Source organism: Diospyros lotus, chromosome 7, assembly GCF_014633365.1.
Source record: "Diospyros lotus cultivar Yz01 chromosome 7, ASM1463336v1, whole genome shotgun sequence".
Lineage (NCBI taxonomy): Eukaryota > Viridiplantae > Streptophyta > Magnoliopsida > Ericales > Ebenaceae > Diospyros > Diospyros lotus.
Window position 1 is genome coordinate 2,899,955 of NC_068344.1, and position 20,477 is coordinate 2,920,431.

At 36.3% G+C, this 20,477-nt stretch overlaps 1 protein-coding gene and 1 long non-coding RNA gene across 2 annotated transcripts in view; one reads left to right on the forward strand and one right to left on the reverse strand.

Moving 5' to 3' along the window:
• Positions 1-7,242, reverse strand: part of LOC127805757 (serine/threonine-protein kinase 1) — a 44,902-nt gene extending 37,660 nt beyond the window's left edge. The window contains exons 1-4 of the mRNA XM_052342519.1: positions 6,398-7,242; positions 6,195-6,283; positions 5,998-6,105; positions 5,809-5,916 (exon numbers count right to left, since the gene is read on the reverse strand). Coding sequence (XP_052198479.1) covers positions 5,809-5,916; positions 5,998-6,105; positions 6,195-6,283; positions 6,398-7,211 — 1,119 coding nt within the window. The 5' untranslated portion in view covers positions 7,212-7,242. The remainder of the gene's footprint in view (positions 1-5,808; positions 5,917-5,997; positions 6,106-6,194; positions 6,284-6,397) is intronic.
• A 7,496-nt stretch (positions 7,243-14,738) lies between these two features.
• On the forward strand, positions 14,739-20,477 carry LOC127806539 (uncharacterized). Its single transcript, XR_008024433.1, has 3 exons — positions 14,739-14,998; positions 15,265-15,421; positions 20,140-20,477. It is a non-coding gene; the product is annotated as an uncharacterized LOC127806539 (long non-coding RNA).

Below are 20,477 nucleotides of genomic sequence, written 5' to 3' on the forward strand. Positions count from 1 at the left end.
TTGGAGCAGAAATTGAAGGCTTTTGTGGTCCATTTTAATCACAAACTGATTATTCTCCAAGTAATGGCACCACTTTTCAACAGCTACCAATACTACTATCAGCTTTTTATCATACACATTCAAGCCTAAATGTTTAGGAGCTAAACCTTGGCTTATGTAAGCCAAAGGTTTCCCTTCTTGCATGAGAACTGCTCCCACTCCACTATCACAAGCATCTGTTTCAACAACAAACTGTTTTGAGAAATTTGGGAGAGCTAAAACAGGGGCTTGAGTCATGGCCTGTTTAAGGATTCCAAAGGTTGCTTCAGCTTTAGGATTCCAATGGAAATTGTCCTTCCGCAATAGCTCTATCAAAAGCCGATTAATCACTCCATAATTTTTGACAAATTTTTTATAACATCTGATCAAGCCTAAAAAACCCCTTAACTCCTTCACATTCTTAGGCCACGGCCAATTTACCATTGCCTCTATTTTTTTAGGATTTGTACTCACCCCCTTAGCTGAAATTACATGGCCTAGATATTCCACATCTCCTTGAGCAAATGTACACTTAGACAGCTTGACATATAATGGATGAACTCACAAGACCTCAAAAGTGGTTCGGATGTGAGATAGGTGGGTTTGTAGGGTTGGGCTGTACACAAGAATATTGTCAAAGAAAACAAGTATAAATTTGCGAAGGTATGGACTGAAAATCTGGTTCATTAAAGCTTGGAAAGTGGCAGGAGCATTTGTCAAACAGAAGGGCATGAGAGTGAATTCATAAAGCCCTTGGTGTGTTCTAAAAGCGGTTTTACGAATATCGGCTGGTCTCATTCTAATTTGGTGATAACCAGCCCTTAGGTCTAGTTTAGAGAAGATGGCAACTCTATTGAGTTCATCTAATAAATCCTCGATGATAGGAATAGGAAATTTATTCTTCATAGTAAGGGAATTAAGCTGTCTATAGTCTATACAAAATCTCCAAGTGCCATCTTTTTTCTTGACAAGAAGGACTGGAGAGGCAAAGGGACTTTGGCTAGGTTGTGTGATTGAATTAGTTAGCATGTCCTTTACTTGTTTCTCAATTTCAATTTTTTGGGCAGGGTTATATCGATATGAGCAAATATTTACAGGTTCTGTATTGGGTTTAAGATGGATAGCGTGGTCTAAAGGCCTTTGGGGTGGTAGGGTAGTCGGCTCTTGGAAGAGGTCCTAGAACTCATGCAATAATAAGTGCAAGGGATCATAAGTGTTCACCTCTGTTAGCAATTGCATTGTAGCTACTACTGTTCTCGTAGATTGTGGTTTGTCCCCTACTTCCTCCTCATACTCCATTGCATGAATAGAGTATAATTCTGCAATCTGCTCACTTTTCCAGTTCATTAGTTTATGTAACCTACTTCCCGATATTACTTTGCATTCCCCTTGATCTAGGCTTCCCATCAGTGTCAGCTTTTGGCCTTCAACCTCCATTGTCACCTCCAGCTTCTTGAAATCAAAAGTTAGAGGGCTTACATTCTTCATCCAATCAACCCCCAGCACGATATCACACCCCCCTAACTCCAAAACCCTCAAGTCCGCCACAAACTCTACTCCTTGCATAACCCACTTAAAATTCAAACATTTATGGTTGCTGTACATTCAGTCCCCATTAGCAATGGTCACTAATAGTGGGTTGGTTCTGGTCATTTCACACTTGAGATCTTGGGTTGTTTTCTTGTTCACAAAACTATGGGTGCTTCCGCTGTCAATCAGCACCAATAATCTTCGTCTTCCCACCTGTCCTTTAATTTGTATGATCTTTCCCGTAGGACCCCCTTTCAACGCGTGAAAGGAGATTTGTCCTCCATCATCTTCCTGCTCTTCCCCAGCATGGGGCTCTTCCTCTGTATCTTCTTCTTCTGCCTCTTCATAATCAGAAGCCTCCATCTTCAACATTAATCTCCTACATTGATGGCCAGGTCCATATTTTTCCCCACATTTGAAGCATAAGCCTAATTGGCACTTCTGCTCCAATGTCGTATTCTTGCTTATTCCTATCCCATTCCCATTCTTGACGCCTCCTTAGTTTGTTCCTCCCACACCCGGTTTGAAATTACTTCCTCCGAAATTAGTTCCCCCTCTGTTGATGGCCAACCCTCCTTGTGACCATGGCCTATTCTTCTTGAATACTGCCTCCCATGTTACTTCTTGGAGATGTGCTTTTTCTGCTGCTTGTCTTACCGACACTAGCCCCAGCATCTTTACTACGGATCTTAAATCATCTCTGAGTCCGCTGATGAAACTCGAGATGAAGTAGGACTTGGGCAAGCTCGAATGAGCTGATCCTATCAACGCCTTTAGTTCCTCGAATTGCCTCAAATAATCTTCGACCGATCCTTGCTGTTTCAATTTGTTAAATTCTTCAACCGTGTCCGCCAGATTTCGTTCACCAAAACGACCACACAGTTCGTTGGCAAAATTGGTCCACGACACCCATCCCCCTTCTGATTGCCTCCAACTCTGGTACCACGCATCCGCCCACGGTATCATCCAAGTAGGCCGCTGCCATCGTCACCCTTTGTTCTTCTCATATCCTATACAATTCAAAGAATCTTTCACAGCGTCGTACCCACCAACGGGGTTTAGATCCATCGAAGATTGGAATTTCCAATGTTGGCGTTGGCGGTTGACCCCAATCCAATCTTGGCATTGGTGGGTGTCCCCCATGCATCGACCCGGGATTCTTGCCATGGATTTCACGTTCCAATGCAGTTCTTTCCTCCATTCCCCTCAGTCCTCCTGGTCTCGGTAATATTCCATCGCCCCTTACGTCTGTCTCCATTCTTGGAACATACTCTTCTTGCGATCGAAATTGTGGCCATGTCGACATAATCGCAAACATGTGATCTATCTTTTGTCCATAAAAATCGGCCCATTCTTGCCCCTTTTCCAATTCCCGTATACTGTCTTTGATGGCAGCTAAATCTTCCCTCTAGATCGCCATATCCTCCCGTTGGATTGCCATGTCTTCTCATTGGGCCCTCACATCTTCTTGCGTCTAGCCCATTAATCCATCAAGATTCTCCAGGCGAAGCTCCAATTGTTTTAGGCGTGTTCCTTCCGCCATGCCTTTGTGGTTGCTGAATCGAACCTTCAGTCACCTTCTAATCGCGCGCCAGAAGCCGCCAAAGAAGGCTCATCTCTGATACCAATTGTCCAGCCCCTGAAATGGGCTAGAGTTGAATCGGAATTTTTGGTAAATTCCGTTAGAACAGAGTTTAGGGAGAGAGAAAGAGAGATGAGAGAAGAGAAATGAGGAAGAAGAGAGTTTGTTATTTCATTCCAAAACTCCCTTTCTGTTTCAGCCTTCCCCTATTTATTCACTATCAGGTAGGTTAGTTAGCTATAACCCCCTTTCCCGCCTTTCATTCTCCTTCTACTTATTACAATAATACCCCCCAAGTCCTAACACTAGGCTCCAAATCAGTATAAATAATACTGATCCACACCTAAACCCACATGATGAATGAAGTAAGGAAATCAGTTTCCCTCCTCAGTTCTCTTTCCCTCTCATTTTCTCTCTCTTTCTCTCAATTCTCCCCCCTAAATTCCCAATTCTCCTGTTCGATCAATTCTCAGCAATTGAGAATTTCCCTTGTCAGATCAGGGATCTGACAGCGTAATGGAGCTTGCCTAGGTGGAAAAATAAAGTAAAAGAGGAACTAGCAATAAAAATCAAAAGAGGAATGCAAAAGGACACTTGCAAGCAGAAAACAAAATGGAAAATAAAACAAAATGGGAAAGAAAGGAGAAACATCACTGTCAAATCATTGCCACTGTTCACTCAATCATCATAAGTTACCTTCTCAGTTTCTTCCCTCTTCTCTTTTCTCTTCTAGATAGATGGGAAAGGTCATCATGATATAGATCACAGGGAGGCAAATAGGAGGAGTCACAGGAGGTTGGCCAAAGCTCTAACATGCTGAGAGGTTTGGGCGAGTGATGTCACTCACTGATAAACTTGGTAGGCATGACAGCACATTTTAACCTTTCAGGTTGCTTCTCTTTTCTGGCAGGCTCACTGGTGGTAGCAATCCCTATTATGCCATCACTCTCTCTCTCTCGTTTACCCTCTAGTCCGGTGTTTATGGGTTAATGATGTGACTGACACCAATCTCTATGTTTCTTCTCTCTAGAATTCCAGTGTGCTGCTTTCTTTGGGCTTATAATTAGGATATTGATGGGCATAATGTTACAATTGGGAGCACTGTTGGTCCAAGAACTTACCCAAATAACCAACAAATCTAATCACTCTTTCAGCACTCTCTCACCAATTTGATAATACAACATAAACAGAAAACTATAGAATTGACAAAGGATAAAGATAGAGCAATCAAACCACACAATGAACCGAGATTTATCCTGGTTCGAACTAGTTAAAACCAGCCCTACATCTAGCCTTCACAGAGAGAACAGTCCACTATAATCTTGATGAAAAACAGTACATATGAATCACTCTCACACCCCACAATTCACACTGAAACAATCGAGAACCCTCACTGCAAGATAACAAAGATATCTCTCTATCTTTTCTCTAGCAATACAGCTCTCTATAATCAGTGAGAATGATCAGAATTTTAGGCCCTCAACAGACTACCCCATGCCTCTTATTTATAGACAAAAGAGGCATGAGTTACAATGAGGAATACCCAGAAATACCCCATCTACCCCTCACTTAAATTTACATGCAATTAGCCTTTTATTTCCTAATTTGCCACTGCCAAATATTAGCCTAATTGTGTCCGAGTTCTTCTAGAATATCCAGCCGCTCTATGCAAAACTTGAATAACACATGATATTACAAAATTAATTTAGTTTATTCTATGTTCATTCTTTGTCTGCTTTAAAATTATACTACATTTTTATTTATTGTTACTATTGCAATAAACAATTTTTTTATCAGGAACAGTCCATTATTCTCTGGGAACTTCTATAGTAAATGGAATATACAGAACTGCAATCAATCAAATATTGCAAAGCCCCGGTATTTATTATTGGTCAGAATTGGACCACAACAGAATTTCAATCTATACTGGCACAATAATATCAGATTGGGGAGGACAATCAGAATTTGACATTGACAGAAAAGCAAGGATATGGGCCCAGTGAGTAGGAAACAAAGAATATCTATTCTAGTTCTATCATCAGTTATGGGTTTGAATCTAAGAGAAATTCTAGAGAACGTTTGCTGTCCTGAAATTTTTTTGTCTTTTCTGAATGATAAGAAGAAAAAAAAATTGGATCAAAAGAAAATGCTATTTTGGAGTTCTATAAATGGCTTCCCAATCTGTTACCCGAATTCGAAGTGGGAAAAAAAAGGTCCAACCTAGAAACATTATTTTTCCAATATCCCAAAGATGTTTGTTTGAACATTATCCATTTTCTGTAAGATCCCAAAGTTATTTGCTTTAACATTTAAAAAGAAGAATTGTATTTGAGAGTATTTTAGAAGTCTTCTATTCCTTGTGTGATTGCCTTTTTCATTTTAAACATATTTATTAATTTTTTTCCTCAATTTCAATTTAGCACCTTGATTCACTCAGGAGAGCGCTTTTAGGGCAGCCCAGCAATATAATGTCAAAGCACCTTAGGGGTCATTTTTCCCTCTAACTACCTTGAGCCTGTGCCTTTCATTCAAGAACAACGGAGAAAGAATCAAACTATAGTTTCTTCCCAGGAAATTAACAATAGTTTCAGCAAAGGTACAGTTTTATCTAGGGTCGACACAAACAAAAATAATGATAATTCAATCTTAAATAATAACCAATCAGATGCCAGGGCTACCTTCAGTGCTTCCCTACAAATATATGCTAACTGGTATTCTTCTAAAGGCGCATCCGTAACATTCATCAAGTCTGCCACACTTCCACCTCCACAGTACTCCATTACAATCTGCAATCACATTGAAAATTGCCAATAGAAAAACCTAAAAATGTTAAACCTGGCTAGAGAACCAAAAGATTCTGTTTCTACCCAGAGGTATTCGTCTCCCTGATAGCTCCCAAGGTAGCGGACAACATTTGGATGACTACATTGCTGCAACATCTCAATTTCTCCTCGTATTTCTTCGTACCCCTCCTCCTGAATACATTAAAACAACATCTGGTTTAGTCCAAAGGCATAATTTAACTATCAAGCTCAACCACGTGAACAAGACATATCAAACATACCCCTTCAGACAATGATATAACTTTAATAGCCACCAATTCTGAAGTCCTTATATCTCTAGCTTTATAGACTGCCCCATAAGAACCTTTCCCTGCCATTCCAAAACACCAATCTCCCTTATTATTAATGCTCTGTTCAGATTTCACTCAAAACAATTTCTGGGCAAATCTATAAATGAAGAGCAGAGAGAACTTTATCTATGTACCGAGTTCGTGAAGCAATTCGTACTTGGAACTAGGATCTTCCCTGGTAACGCTGTCCGGAATGGAACTTGACGAGACTTTACTCGCTAGTCCATGCCTGCCTTCGTCGTGATAATCCGAGAAACCAGAAGCAGCAACACTACTTCCTTCGCTCCTCTTCTTCTGCTTCTTCTCAAACCCCAAGTCCCCCATTGCTTGCATACTCGCCACCGCCCTACTCATCGTCGTCGTCGTCGTCGTCGACGCCGATCCCCCCGTGCCTCCCGTCCTCCTCACCACCGTCGAGGAAACCGACTCTCGCTCTCTACCATCCCTTTCGTCATCCCTATTCCTCACAGTAGATCTCACGACGAACGTTGAGAAATCTGCCCCCTCCTCCTCCTGAACCCTCGTCCTCGGAGTCGCGGCCCGTTGCCAGTCCAACGGCGCACTACGCGGCCTCCAACCCGCTGAGAATGACGACGAGGACGATCTGTTGCGATTACCACCGCGATCAGTCTTCACGATCACGGTGCCGGAGATGCTCCCGGCGTCGTCGTCTTCACCGCCGTCAATTGCTCCAAAATCTTTGGGGAGGCGTTTGAGTAGGGGAGGGAGATCGTCTTCGTCGTTGTTGTGATCGTCCTTATACAACATTGTGGCGTAGATGTCTTCCTCTTCTTTGGTTTTCCCTTTGCCTTTGCCTTTGCCTTTGTCTTTGCCTCTGGGAGGTTCTTGTTGTTCTTCGCTCTCGTCGTCGTGGACGACGACGGTTGAGTAGATGTCGGCCTTTGCCGGAGCTCCCCGCATCCGGCGACCGGTCGGAGAGAAGTCCATAAAGAGAGAGAGAGAGATAGAAAGAGAGAGAGGGGAAGAGAGAGCGGGAGCGATTCTTAACAGGCCATCTGCCGATCGAGCGGTCCTTGATGTGGGCCGAATTGTGGCCCAGTACAGTGAAGCCCAAGCCCATATATATTGACATTTACTTGAGCCCGTTTATTGTTTTAACTATTGTTTCTGACTAGGTGTAATTTTTAAATTTAAAAAATATAATGTTTGATTTTTAAAGTGTAAAATTTAATATTTTAATTATTAAAAATTATTATTTTAAATCTTTATCAAAATTAAGAGTAAATGAACTATTATTTACCCACATAAAATGTTACATTAATAAGACATATCAAATTATGTTTAATATATAAATATGATATTTAATTTTTTAATAATTAAAATTTTTTGATATTTGGTGTTTATATAAAAAAAATTAATTTTAACAAAAAAATACCTAAATTTGATAAAAAAAAAAAAGACTTAAAAACGTTTTTAAAATAATATAAATTTCATAAAAAATATTTTAAAATATTCAAAAAAATCTAAATTTCATAAAAAATACCTAAAAATAATCAAAAAACCATAAATTTTATAAAAATATCAACAAATTTCATGAAAAAGAGCTACAAAATATTCAAAAAAATACATAAATTTCTTTAAAATACCTAAAAAAAATATTAAAATACCTATAAATAATTAAAAAAATCTACATTTTATAAAAATACCTCAAAATTTCATAAAAATTACCTAAAAATATTTATAAAAAAACCTAAACTTCATAAAAAAATTATGTACATTTCATCAACAGACCTAAAAACTTCATAAAGAAGACCTACAAATATTAAAAAAAAGTAAAAATTTTATTAAAATACCTAAAATATCAAAAAAACCTAATTTTAATTTTATATTTCATAAAAATACCTAAATTTCATTTTATATGTTTTATTTATGTATTTTTTGTGTTGTTAGGTCCTTTTTATAAAAATTTTAGGTGTTTATGAAATTTAGGTCTTTTTATTTTTTTAGGTCTTTTTAATTATCTTTAAGTATTTTTTATGAATTTTTTAGGTCTTTTGTGATTATTTTTAGCTCTCTTTATGAAATTTGTAGGGTTTTTTTATAAAATTTATGTATTTTTTATTATTTTAAAGTATTGTTTATGAAATTCTTATATTTCTTTATGATTTTTTACTCTTTTTAAGTTAAAAATACAATATATACCCTCGTCCATAATCATTATTAATGGTCTGGTTTCAAATAATGCGTGAATACAGACGACATCTTGGTGGTAAATATGGTATAATAGTGATAATTCTAATGTTAAAAGTTTATTTATTTCTTTCATTTAAATATAAATTAAAATAGTTGAAATTTCAATGATTTGTTTAATAGCACCTAATAGCTATAGGTGTCTAAAATAGTTGGATACATTTAATTTAATACAAATTCAAAAGGGTTTAATAGCTATAGGCGTCTAATGGAATATTTTGAAAGTTTGGAATGCCATAAAATCTTTTTGTTAAAGTACAATAATGTATTTATGCCTTTACTCGAATTAAAACATTATTAAACGATATTAAAAAATATCTATCATAATAGTTAGTGTGATTCTAAATCAATAAGTACAATAATTTATTTAATATTTCTTAAAATATAATGATTGATTTAATTTTAATTTAAAAAATACAATAATTTATTTAATTAATCTTAAAATATAATAACTAAATTAACTTCGTCTCAAAATAAAGTATTTCATTTGTGATCTACCATTTTCTTTTATTTATGGATAATGCTACACAAACTAATGGATTGACAACTTTGTTGACAACCTACTACAAGATTACAACTTTACCCTCAGTTTGAATTACAATTTCACCCTTACTGTCTCACCTATCGCACTTTCTCTTTCGTGTTGTTTGTCCGTCTCTCACTTAGTTGAAAACCTAAAAGAAATCACTGACCACTCACCCAATATCCCCGATATTGGAGAACGAGTAGCCCCATTTCCGTCTCCTTTTGAATCGGACGCTCTTATTGCCTTATTTCTCCGTCTCTCACCTATCTCACTGTCTCTTTTCCTCTGTCTCTCCATGGCCCCGTTTGTTACAGCTTAATTAAAGAAATTATAGCTTATAATTTCTTAGATTATAGTTTTTAAAACTTAAAATAAGTTGTGAACCTGTTTGCTGCATCTTCTTAGAAGTTGTAGTTAACTAGTTGTGGTGTTTGATACCATAAGCTGTAAAATAACTTATTTTTGTATAATTGTCTATAATACCCTTAGTAATTATAGAATGATAATTTAAAAATTAATTAGTGTATATATATAAGTTTCAAGTGTTATAAAAAAATTAATTAAAGTATAAAGAGAGAGGAAGAGATTTGAAAATGAAGATGGCAGTGGAGAAGAAAAACCCATAATTGCGTAGATAATAGGGTAATTCTTTGCTAAGAATAAGGGCAAAATTGTCATAAAAATGTAATTATTTAAGCAGAAGTTGTAAAAGCTGGAGTACCCCAGCTTTGAAAAAGCCAGCTTCTATTCCTTCTAAAAGCTAGTAGAAATTATAAGATAGAATTTTATAAGCTAAAACAAACACTACATCCCAACTTTTTTGAAGCTAGAAGCTAAAAGTTGCAGCTTTTAAGGTGCAACAAACAGGGCCCATATCTCACATACTCGGAACCCCCATTATCGTCGGCTCGACCAGCTCGCCCACTCTCTCTATCCTGACCACCTCGCCCACTCTCTATCTCTCTTGACCAGCTAGCTCTATTTCTCTCTCACTCTGTCTCTCACCTTCTCCATGTCTCACCTAGCCAGAAAATGAGAAGCCCCATTACCATCGGCCCGACCAACTTGCCCACTCTCTCCATCCCGACCACCTCGCCCAATGAAACAAGAACCTTACCTTCATCTCCCACTGCCACTGGTGAGAACCTATGAAGTTTCCAATTTTTGGTCGAAGCAAGAATCGGAGGCACCCAAAAATCAGAGAAGACAATGATCTTTATCGCCCACTGCTAGTAGCGACGACCTCTGAGATTTTCAGCCGCTTTCCTCCATCTCTCTCTTCCGGAACTTACAGATCACAAATTGTCTCTCAATTTTGTGTTTCTCACACCCTGTCCCCTAATTTTTGCTTTGATTGATTTTTCTCGTATAGCATATGTTTCCTCTTTTTGATTGATTTGTATTTCATTGTTGTTATAATTTTCTTTTTGCGATTACATCTGGTGTATGGCCAGTGTTTGTGTATGTTATAATTTTCTTTAATTGATCAATTTGTGTGTGTTTCCCCTATTTGGTGTATGGCCAGTGTTTGTGTATGAGCTGTATTTCATTGTTTGATAAGTATTTTCACCTTAAGGTATTGCAAAAGATTGATCAAAGTTCGTGCACATTTATGTATGTTACAAGTAATACACGGACACATCAATTGCATTCATTTAAATGCTTAAATTACATGTTTGATCTTTTGTCAACAATTCTATCATATACTATCTAGGTAAACCCTAGGATCTTTAGGCAATTACAGCAGCAACAACATCCCAACAGAATAATGTGACATATTCTATCAAGCATCTGAATAATGCACAGATAGAAGATTCACCTCAATTATTTCTCTTGCAATCTCTTTGTCTCCTTGCTTTTTGACCTGCTTTCTTCATCTTTATCTACTCTCCAATTTCTCTCATGAATTTGTTAGAGATGGTTATTATAACTAAAAGAGAATTTTCCTAACCATCATGTAGAAGCATATGATTTTTAACACTTTTTCTTAATTTCTCTCTATTTATTTTGGATAATTTTAGGTGATTCTCTCATATACATATGTATACATGAGAGTGTTACTGCACCTAAATGGGCACTAAAATGGCTCATAAGAGTTATGCAAATGGTCAAGATCTTTACTTAATCGAGCGAAGTTCATACATGGCCTGCAACAAAGGATCATCCAACCATTCACTTTATGATCGAGTGATTGTGTGTTGAAAATCAATAAAATTGAGTGTAACGTTTTCTTCTACATAGAGATTAATAAAGTCAAGAACCCACCAAATAAACATTAATTTTGTCTTATTAGGATGATTTCTAGATTTTCTAGTGAGATTAAAGCTATGAGGTGATGATGATCTGAATAATTGTTGATTTTAGATTATTAGTATTGTTAAATTTAGCTTGAATTATTATTTTTTATTACAATTTTATAATAGATTTTGTGGTTACATTAGATAAGATTAGTTTCAAAGGCACGTAATTGGCTTGATAATGGATGCAAGCACTCAGACACGTGAGCTAGATTTTTGTGAGGATAGCCATTATTTACCTCCAATATGTAAAGGCACATAATTGTTTTTTATGAGATTGATTAATTATGATTTTATGAGCAAGTTCATATTTATTTTACATATTTTTTTAATCTCATATAATGTTTAATCATGTTTTTTTACATACTTTGCTTACGTATAAATGAGAAGATATTGACAATGTTAAAACATTTCAGGTACAAGCATTTAAGAAAATCAAAATTTTCAAAATTTATTGTTTTAGTTAAGATGATTTTCAATTTAGAAATGGGTGAAGTTTCAATAAACTCTTATACTTCTCATCAAGGAATCATGTGTGAGTATGGTGTACCTGTTTGGTGTTATACATCATGGACTAAGTCTAATTTTGGAATAAAATTTGTACGATATCGATTTTGGAATGTAAGTTGTTATTTTATAAATGAAAAAACTGTTAATGTAAATAGAATTGATGCATGCAAATCATATTCTTATCCTACTACTTACCATCAAATGTTGTGAGTAGGAGAATAGTGGAAACGCGTGATATTGTGCATCTTGTGGAAAAGCTTGATTGAATGCTTCAGCATCTTGAACAGTGTTTTGCCTTGAGGCCTTGCCTTTGCTTGATTTCGAGGAGCCCACCAAGACATCAAATGAAATTAACAACTAGACCGAGAATTCGAACACAAAATCACTCTGAGGTAAGTAAAAAATTATAAATAAAAAAAAACATATCTTCGCTTTATTGGTACTTGTTTCTAATGGGTTCTTCTTGCGAAGCTTTCTAGGGGCTCTCTTTGTTTAGGAGCATTTCAAATCCATTATGCGCACACTAGAAGTTGTTGCTCCCTCTCCACAATCAGAGAGTTGTTATTGCATACTGTGTTCAGCATATATATTACTACCATAGCTTGGCTTCACACTAGATATGCTCAATGCATTCAGTTGATATTGGATTCACTCCATAGTTGCCTGGGTTCGTTCTTTGTCGTTTGCTACCAAGTCAGTTACCTTGGCAAACACACTACACATTTCATCGTTTTTTAACTGGCTAGTTGTACTCATCCAACCATTGTAATTGATTTTAACCCTCATATAAGATCTATTGACATCTCTTCTCCATCGCCATAAGATATACCTATCAGGAATTGTTCTTACACCATTTTGGATTAATATTATTACAGCATATGTTTGCAAATTATTCCATTAAACTCGAACATGTGACAACTGCAAACAATATCACATTTATCTTTCTAAAAAACAATCGAATATTTTTTTCCTTTACTCTATTGTCAAATATGACATCTTTTCGTACCTCATATCTAGTGGTCCCTCTTTGGTAGACACAATCGCGCAATACATTTTCCCAGTGAACTCTTCTTGAAGCTCATTGAATTTTGCGATTGTGTAAATTTTTTGAAATTGTTTCTCTATGAGATACTTCGATACACATGGGACTATATGAGAAAATGACCTATTGTCGGCCTAAAACTCCTTTTTTCTACCTTACACCTCATTGTTCATTCATATTGTTCAACAAATTGCTTCAACGAAGTTTTCGAGTGTACATATCCATTAAAAAATACGTTCATACCCTTACTTTGTTGCATTGTTGACATCTTTACCCAAAAACTAGTTCTCAAGAAATATGGGACTGATTAGTGGTTAATTTTGTAAAATTTTGTTATAATTATAACCCCTGTTTTGATTTTAAATTGGTTTAATTGTATAGTTATGTGTAATATATATATATATAACATAATACATATACTCAATGGAGTGCATGCATGGAGCATTTATATAATATATAAGTATATAATATATCATATAAATATATACATAATATATAATTTAATAACACTTAATTGTTTGCTTGTAGGCATGAATAAGGTAGGCTTGGAGATTCAAATTGGATTGAAGAATGAAGAATTAAACCTCATGAAGAATCAAAACCCATGAAGAATTAAGGCCCAACTTGAGCAACTCATGGAAGATATCATTTGGAGAAGACCCAAGCATTATTTTTAATCATAATGAAGATAAAAAACCTAATTGTAGAAATTTATTTTTAAATATTTGTTTTGTGAGTGCTTTATTAGGTGTGTTTTTTAGCTAAAATCCATTTAACTATTAGGTGTGTATTATAGCTAAAATCCATTTAACTTTATGAGTGCTTTATTAGGTGTGTATTTTAGCTAAAATTCATTTAATATTAGGTGTGTATTATACCTAAAATTCATTTAACTTTAAGTGTGTGAGTGCCCATTAGATATAATTATGTTTAGTTAAATAATTAAAATTGTGCGGTTTGTATTGTATCTTGTGGGTTATAAATAGCTCACTTGATTGCATTTGTAAGAGTGATTATTATTCTTGAATCAAAGTTTAGTTGTTTCCTTATAATTCTCTATTTGAAAATTGCTTTTGTTCTCTCTTATTTTCTCTATTGTTTTCTCTTGTGATCTTACTTCATTTATTTCTTCTTTTAAATTCTTATGTCATTTATTGTTATTTTATTATTCATCGCCTAAATGGCCGGTTAGTTTATGCTTTTAAATTTATGCAATTTTAATTCTTGTCTTTTAATTATCCACCGCCTAAATGGCCAGTTAGTTTCTGCTATTTTAATTCATGTCATTTAAATTCTGTTATTTAAATTATGTCATTTAAATTCATATCAATTAACTTTTAAATGAAAATGAGTAGCTAAATCTAATCTTGGGTTAAAGCAAGGACAGTGTCCAATGCCAATGATTCCCAAAGAAAATTGCGCTTAAATGAGTGACATTAATTTTCAGTATGGGTGTGTAGTAATTATTGAGAAATCACTAGGTTTGGATTGGAGCGTAAGCCTAACTTAGAACTTTCATGCCATGTATGGAAGTTACTAAAATTGGAAACGCTATCATACTCAAACCCGGATGATTGATTTAGTTGTTTTGTGTATTAATTGTAATTGAATTTATGATAGTTACTTAAATTAGAATCCCGCATATCATGTATGGGGATTGCTTAAACTAGAACTATCATTATCTCTAATTGCATTTAATAACAAACCCTCATATCTCAAATTAAATTAATGTTACTAACCTTGCCTGCTAAAATTTGGGAATCAACAGGTTGGCACTAAAATTGTCTTAACCCAAGTACTATCCAATTTCATATTCTCATGTTCAGTATTTATTTCAATTTCCGCCTTACTTTATTTCCTAGTATATGTTGTCTAAAAAACCATAGAAAAACCTTGTTGTCAATTTGTCCAAATGCGTGTGCGTGTGTGTGACATTCTTTTTCTTTTGCCATAAATAAATCTCTCAGTGGACGACCTGGACTCATCCAGAAAATATAAATTTAAATTTGGACTACAACTGTACTCGTACACTGACGAGTATAAACCTCTCACCAAAATAAAGAAAAAAATATAAAAGTTTTAATGTGTTTTTATTGTGTTTTAATTGCAGGGTGAGAGTGCAGCCAAGGACCCATCGACCTCTTTCTCTGTAAAGTCCATACAACCACTCGTTGTCATGCAATGCATATTTCTCAATAATTGAATTCCATACCTGTTCGAATTCTCCAGAACTATGTGATTCATACACCACGTCATTTACGACTAAAATAATATAAGTCTTGCAGCTATGGTTCCCAATTTTTTCAGGCAACTTCTTTAATATATGCCACAAGCACTATCTATACTTCGTGTTAGGGAAGACTATCTCAATAGCATTTTGCATGGCCCTATCTTGATCAGTGATTATTACTGCAGGGGCCTGATCCTCCATACACTCAAGCCATGTCCAAAAGAGCCACACGAATGTCCCGGTGTCCTCGTTGGAAATTATACCACATCCAAACAGTGTCAACTATTCGTGGTGATTTACACTAACAAATGGAACAAAGGGCATGTCGTACTTATTGGTCAGGTATGTGGTGTCAAATGTGACAACATTACCAAATTTCTTGAATGCTTGTCTACATCTGTTATCAGCCCAAAAGACATTATTCAATTGACACTCTTCATCTAAATCCACACTAATTAAAACTCGGATATAAGGCTCACGTCTTCAAAAAGTAAGCTTCAATAATAGCAGTATCTCCTTCCCCAACTCTTAACCTCCTCGCCTGATCAATGTAATTTTTGCAATCTTTTTCCACAAATGTCAAGTTCTCAAATCCACCAGCTTCAACAACAGTGATGATCCTGTGGTTGAAGCTTTTGCTTGCTTTATTAAAGTTATCATTTGTTGGAGGGCGTCAATTATCAATCAGATTCACTTCAAGCTACCGCTTCACATGTTAGCTTAATTGTCTGTTGCATCGATATAACCTAGACTTAGTTAGACTTGCTTTATGGTTATACTCAAGATGGACCATGCTTATTCGCCATGTCCCTAAAACATCTTAACATGCTTCCATCATAGCTTTACACCCTAACTGAATTGTTGGTTGAGGCTTTAAAGATGTGCTAGTTTTATTATTTCTTTTATCTTCTCGGCTACATGCATATCCCACACATATCTTACCACCCCATCATCGCCCTTCTTCGAACTCCTTCTTTTAACAGGAAAAACCATATGGTATGCATATCTTTTGTAAAATTCAAAAACTTCATTCAACCTTAGAGACAAGATAATTATCTTCTCCTGAAAATTCGTTATTTAATGCAAAACACTCATTATCTTCGATAGTTTTCTCATTATCAAGGAAACTTTCCTCATTATCTTTGAATGATTCCACAAGCACAATATTATTTCTTGGATCAAAATAAGGTGCAATCATATGAACATATAATGTTAGATATATAATTTGCGTTATCCACATACATAATGTTTTTCTTGTTTTATATGGTTGTAGTCTGAGGAACTTATGCTAGATCTAGGGGAAAAAATCAAACATACATATGTCACTCATTGTTGGTTCCTTCGTCTTCTAAAATAGAATTGATGGTTTGTAATCAAATCTGAAAAATAATAGGAACTGAAGACTTTAGTAGATATATAATATGGTACATGAGGTAAAGGTTTCCTTCATTCTCATATTTGAAATTGCAAAGACACAACATGATAACACAAAATTTGGCCATTAAGATCTCTCATGCATTGACCCAAATGAGATAAAGAAAACTAAAGTATGAATCAGTACCTAATCCTTAATAAACAAAATAAAATGCAACACCCACACACTAGCTAATCCAGCCACGATATTTAAATACTGATTTAAAAATAATGAAATGCAGATCAATCTACAAACACTAGCCATACAACATATGTAATCGCAAAAATAAAATTATAATAGCAATGAAATACAGATCAATCAAAGAGGAGAAACATATGCTATACGAGAAAAGTCAATTAAAACAAAAATTAGGGGACATGGTGTGAGAAACACAAACTTAAGTGGCATTTTATGGCCGAAAAGTTTCAAAAGAGAGAGATGGAAAGAAGTGACTGAAAATCTCAGAGGTCGTCGCCGGCGTGTTGGGTTTTTTGTTTCCTAATGAGGCCCAAGACGATGACGATGGTTCGGGTTAGCTTCATAGGCTTTAGCCCGGGATTGAAGCAACGGTTCAACACCCTTATTGGCAGCCCAAATAGAAGTCGAGCCATAAGCCCTTAACTCTCTATTTGGAGGAGAAATAGGCCTTGACTCATTTGCTCAAGAGAGTGGGGAAGCCCACTAAAGCCCAAGCCCAACCCTTTGTTTGCTTGCCCTAGCCCTTTCATATTTAAGTGATTTGTTCCCTTTTTTGAGCCCTAGTATGTGGCAGCTGTTCGTTCTCTCTCTTGTGCCTTATCTTGGCTAATTGCTCATTCCTTGTATGGACGATCCTTCTCGGGTTTTTCCTTCTTGGTCCGATGCTAACTTCCTTGCTGGGTGTCGCACCTTCCTTGTGCGTTGTGGCTGTCCGTCAATGGCGTTTGCGACGCCTATTTAGTCTAAGTTGCTGTCTTCTCTTAGATAAAGTGTTATTGGCCATTGTTAAACCCATATCTTTGTGATTACTCTCCGTTCCTTGGTGGATCCTACTGTGTGTGAAAGCTTGTGTGACTTGGGGTGAAGGGTGTTGATCGACTGAGAGGTTTGGAAAGGTTTGAGAGTTTCAGTTCTTGGGGGTTAAGGCTTCTTTGTGGCTTGGTGTCCCTATTCTTGGAGTTACCTACGTGGTGTTGACGAGCCTAGAACTGAGCCTTGATCCATTGTCTTCATTACTGCCATTCATTGGCTGAAACATGGAGTTTTGCTTCTTGTTTTTGCATTCTTTACTTTCAGTTAAATCTGGTTCGATTTTAGTTTGCACTAACTCGTTTGTTTTGTAGTTTTTCCACAACACGACCACAATGCGTGATTAAGATCATTGTCTTCTCCAATTTTTGGGTGCCTTCGGTTATTGCTTCAGCAAAAAATTGGAAACTTCACAAGTTCTCGCCAACAGTAATGGGAGACGAATGTAGGGTTCTTGTTTTAGTGGGCAAGGTGTTTGAGATGAAAAGAGTGGGTGAGCTGGTCGAGCCAGCGATAATGAGGGTTTTGACTATGTGAGATACGAAGAGACAGAGGGAAATAGAGAGTGAGATAAGTGAGAGACGGAGATAGAGATGGCAGTGGGGGCATTCGATTCAAAGGGAGGCGAAAGTGGGGTTACCCATTCTCTGGTATCGAGTGAAAGGCTAGTGATGGTGAGAGACGAAGAAGGTGATAGACGAACAGACAACATGAAAGAAAGAAAGAAAGAGATAGGTGAGAGTGAAAGAGAGAATGAGAAAGAGAGACTCTAATTTGGGTTGAAAAATACCACAAAAATTTGGATTGTCAACAAAGTTGTCAACCAATTATTTCGTGTAGCATTATATTTTGGATTAAGCTACTTGTAGAGAAGCGTTTATCGAAAGCTTTACCGAATTAATTTATTTTATTTTTGATTTTTTATTCAGCTTTTATCTTTTCAGAAGCCCGCCCATTTTCTCTCTCTCCCCCATTTTCGCTCTCTCTCTCTCTCTCTCTCACTGTCTCTCCCATACTCTCCTTCTCAAACCCATTGCTGCAAAAAGCACTGCTCGTCGCCACCGTCGGGAGCATCTTCTGTCGTCGCGCCCCCCACCGCCGTGAGCACCTTCCATTGTTGCCCCCCATCACAAGGATCAGTGTCGCCCCCCCACCCCGCCACTGCTGCGAGCACCGCCGTCTCGCCCCCCACCGCCGCGAGCACCTTCTGTCGTCGCTCCCCATTCTCTAAAGTAGCTTAATCCCCAGATGGATTGGTTGCAATACATGGCACTGCCATCTGCCAATGGGTATGGGCTGGTTCTGTTCTTTGCTTTCTTCGGGCGGTTTTGGCTTTTCATTTCCTTTTTAAATTTCTCATCTCTTCCAAGTCACGTAACATCCATCCCTCTCTCTCTCTCTCTCTCTCTCTCTCTCTCGTGCGTGCACGAAGCTTCGTGTATTTGATCTTCCTTATGCCCGCTAATGGTGGTTTTCTTATGCGGCGTTTATCTTTCTCGCATTGTTCTTTGATGGGGAAATTCTTAAGATTACCTGGCTCCTCGTTCTCGGTCATATTTCAAATGGGTTTGACAAATTAACATACTTACAGCTTTTAACGATTTGATTCTGGACCTTATAGGCTGATTAATTTTACATCCGATTTCAGTTTGCTATTTTTTACCCATTTGTTTTTAGGTTTATATTGAATTTCCAACTGTTCTATGCGTAGTTGTTTTCTGTATTTTGACTTGCTCAAAGGAAGGCTGTTGGCCAGAGAGAACATACCCAATTTGTGGAAGTTGCAGATTGATACAGTTTTGACTTATTTCACACTAATACAGTTTCTTGCATGATTAATATCTGTGTGTGAGTTCACATTCTTAGATGTGCAAATCCATTCGGTATTGATTTGCTTGAATAGAAAATTGAACTTGTAGATTTAATTTTTCATTAATATTACATATTTACATTGCTTAAGCAACAATTATGGCTGTTGCCGTGGTCAGATGTACAAAGCTTTTGGTTGTTTGAGTGTCTTGTTCATGACTATTTGTGCCATGCTTATTCAACTAAACATCAATTTCTATAAGTCTTTTCTTCTTGTTGATTTATTTTTGCTTGTTGATTTATATATCTGTATCTGTCTTTGTTTTCCAATTGCACAAATCTTTTCCCTGTAGCTATGTGCAAAGCCTTGTTTTCTTAGTTCTCTATTGTATATATTGCATTTTGAGAATCTGATTTCACAAATAAAATGCACATTTTATTTTTTTTGTCTCTTAGTTTTTTTTTTTTTTTAGTCTCTGTTCCATCTGATACTTTGCGTTGGAATATCGGAATGCAACCCATAACCTTTATCTTTTTTTTTTTCAAAGAAAAAAGAAATGCAAGTAGCTCAAAAAAACTAGTGTCAAATAAACCCTAAGAGTGATCTTACAATAAGCATGTCATATATCTGACAATTGAGTTCATTTTTTTAATTTAGGTTTGGTATGAATATTCATGTGGACTGATGAACAAATAACCAATTCTTTCTTTTCATTTGTGAAGGATGGATAGGGGTTGGGGACAAGGGATGACTTACCTTGACAGTGTTGCAAATTCATAATATTTTATGTATTTGCATTTACGTGTAACATAAATGTTTGCTTTGCAGGTTATACACTCAGCCAGAGCAAATGCAATCCATAATCATGGGTTTGATTTGGATCAGGGCATATCAGGTGGTATAGCTGCTTGATCAAGTATTTGTAGCAAATGGCAGAAACCTTGTGCATTAAGTAGAGGCTACTTGTGACTTAAAGAGACTTGAGTGGAAACTGATACTGAAATCATTTTCAATTTAGATATATTTAATTAAGAGAATAGTTCTAGATTTGATACAGATTATACACCATATTTTTTATTGTATTAGTTTAATTGGCCAATTAGAATGATTAATCAACTTGGCCCAGAATAATTTTTCAAGCAAGAAAATCATATTGATTGTTTATC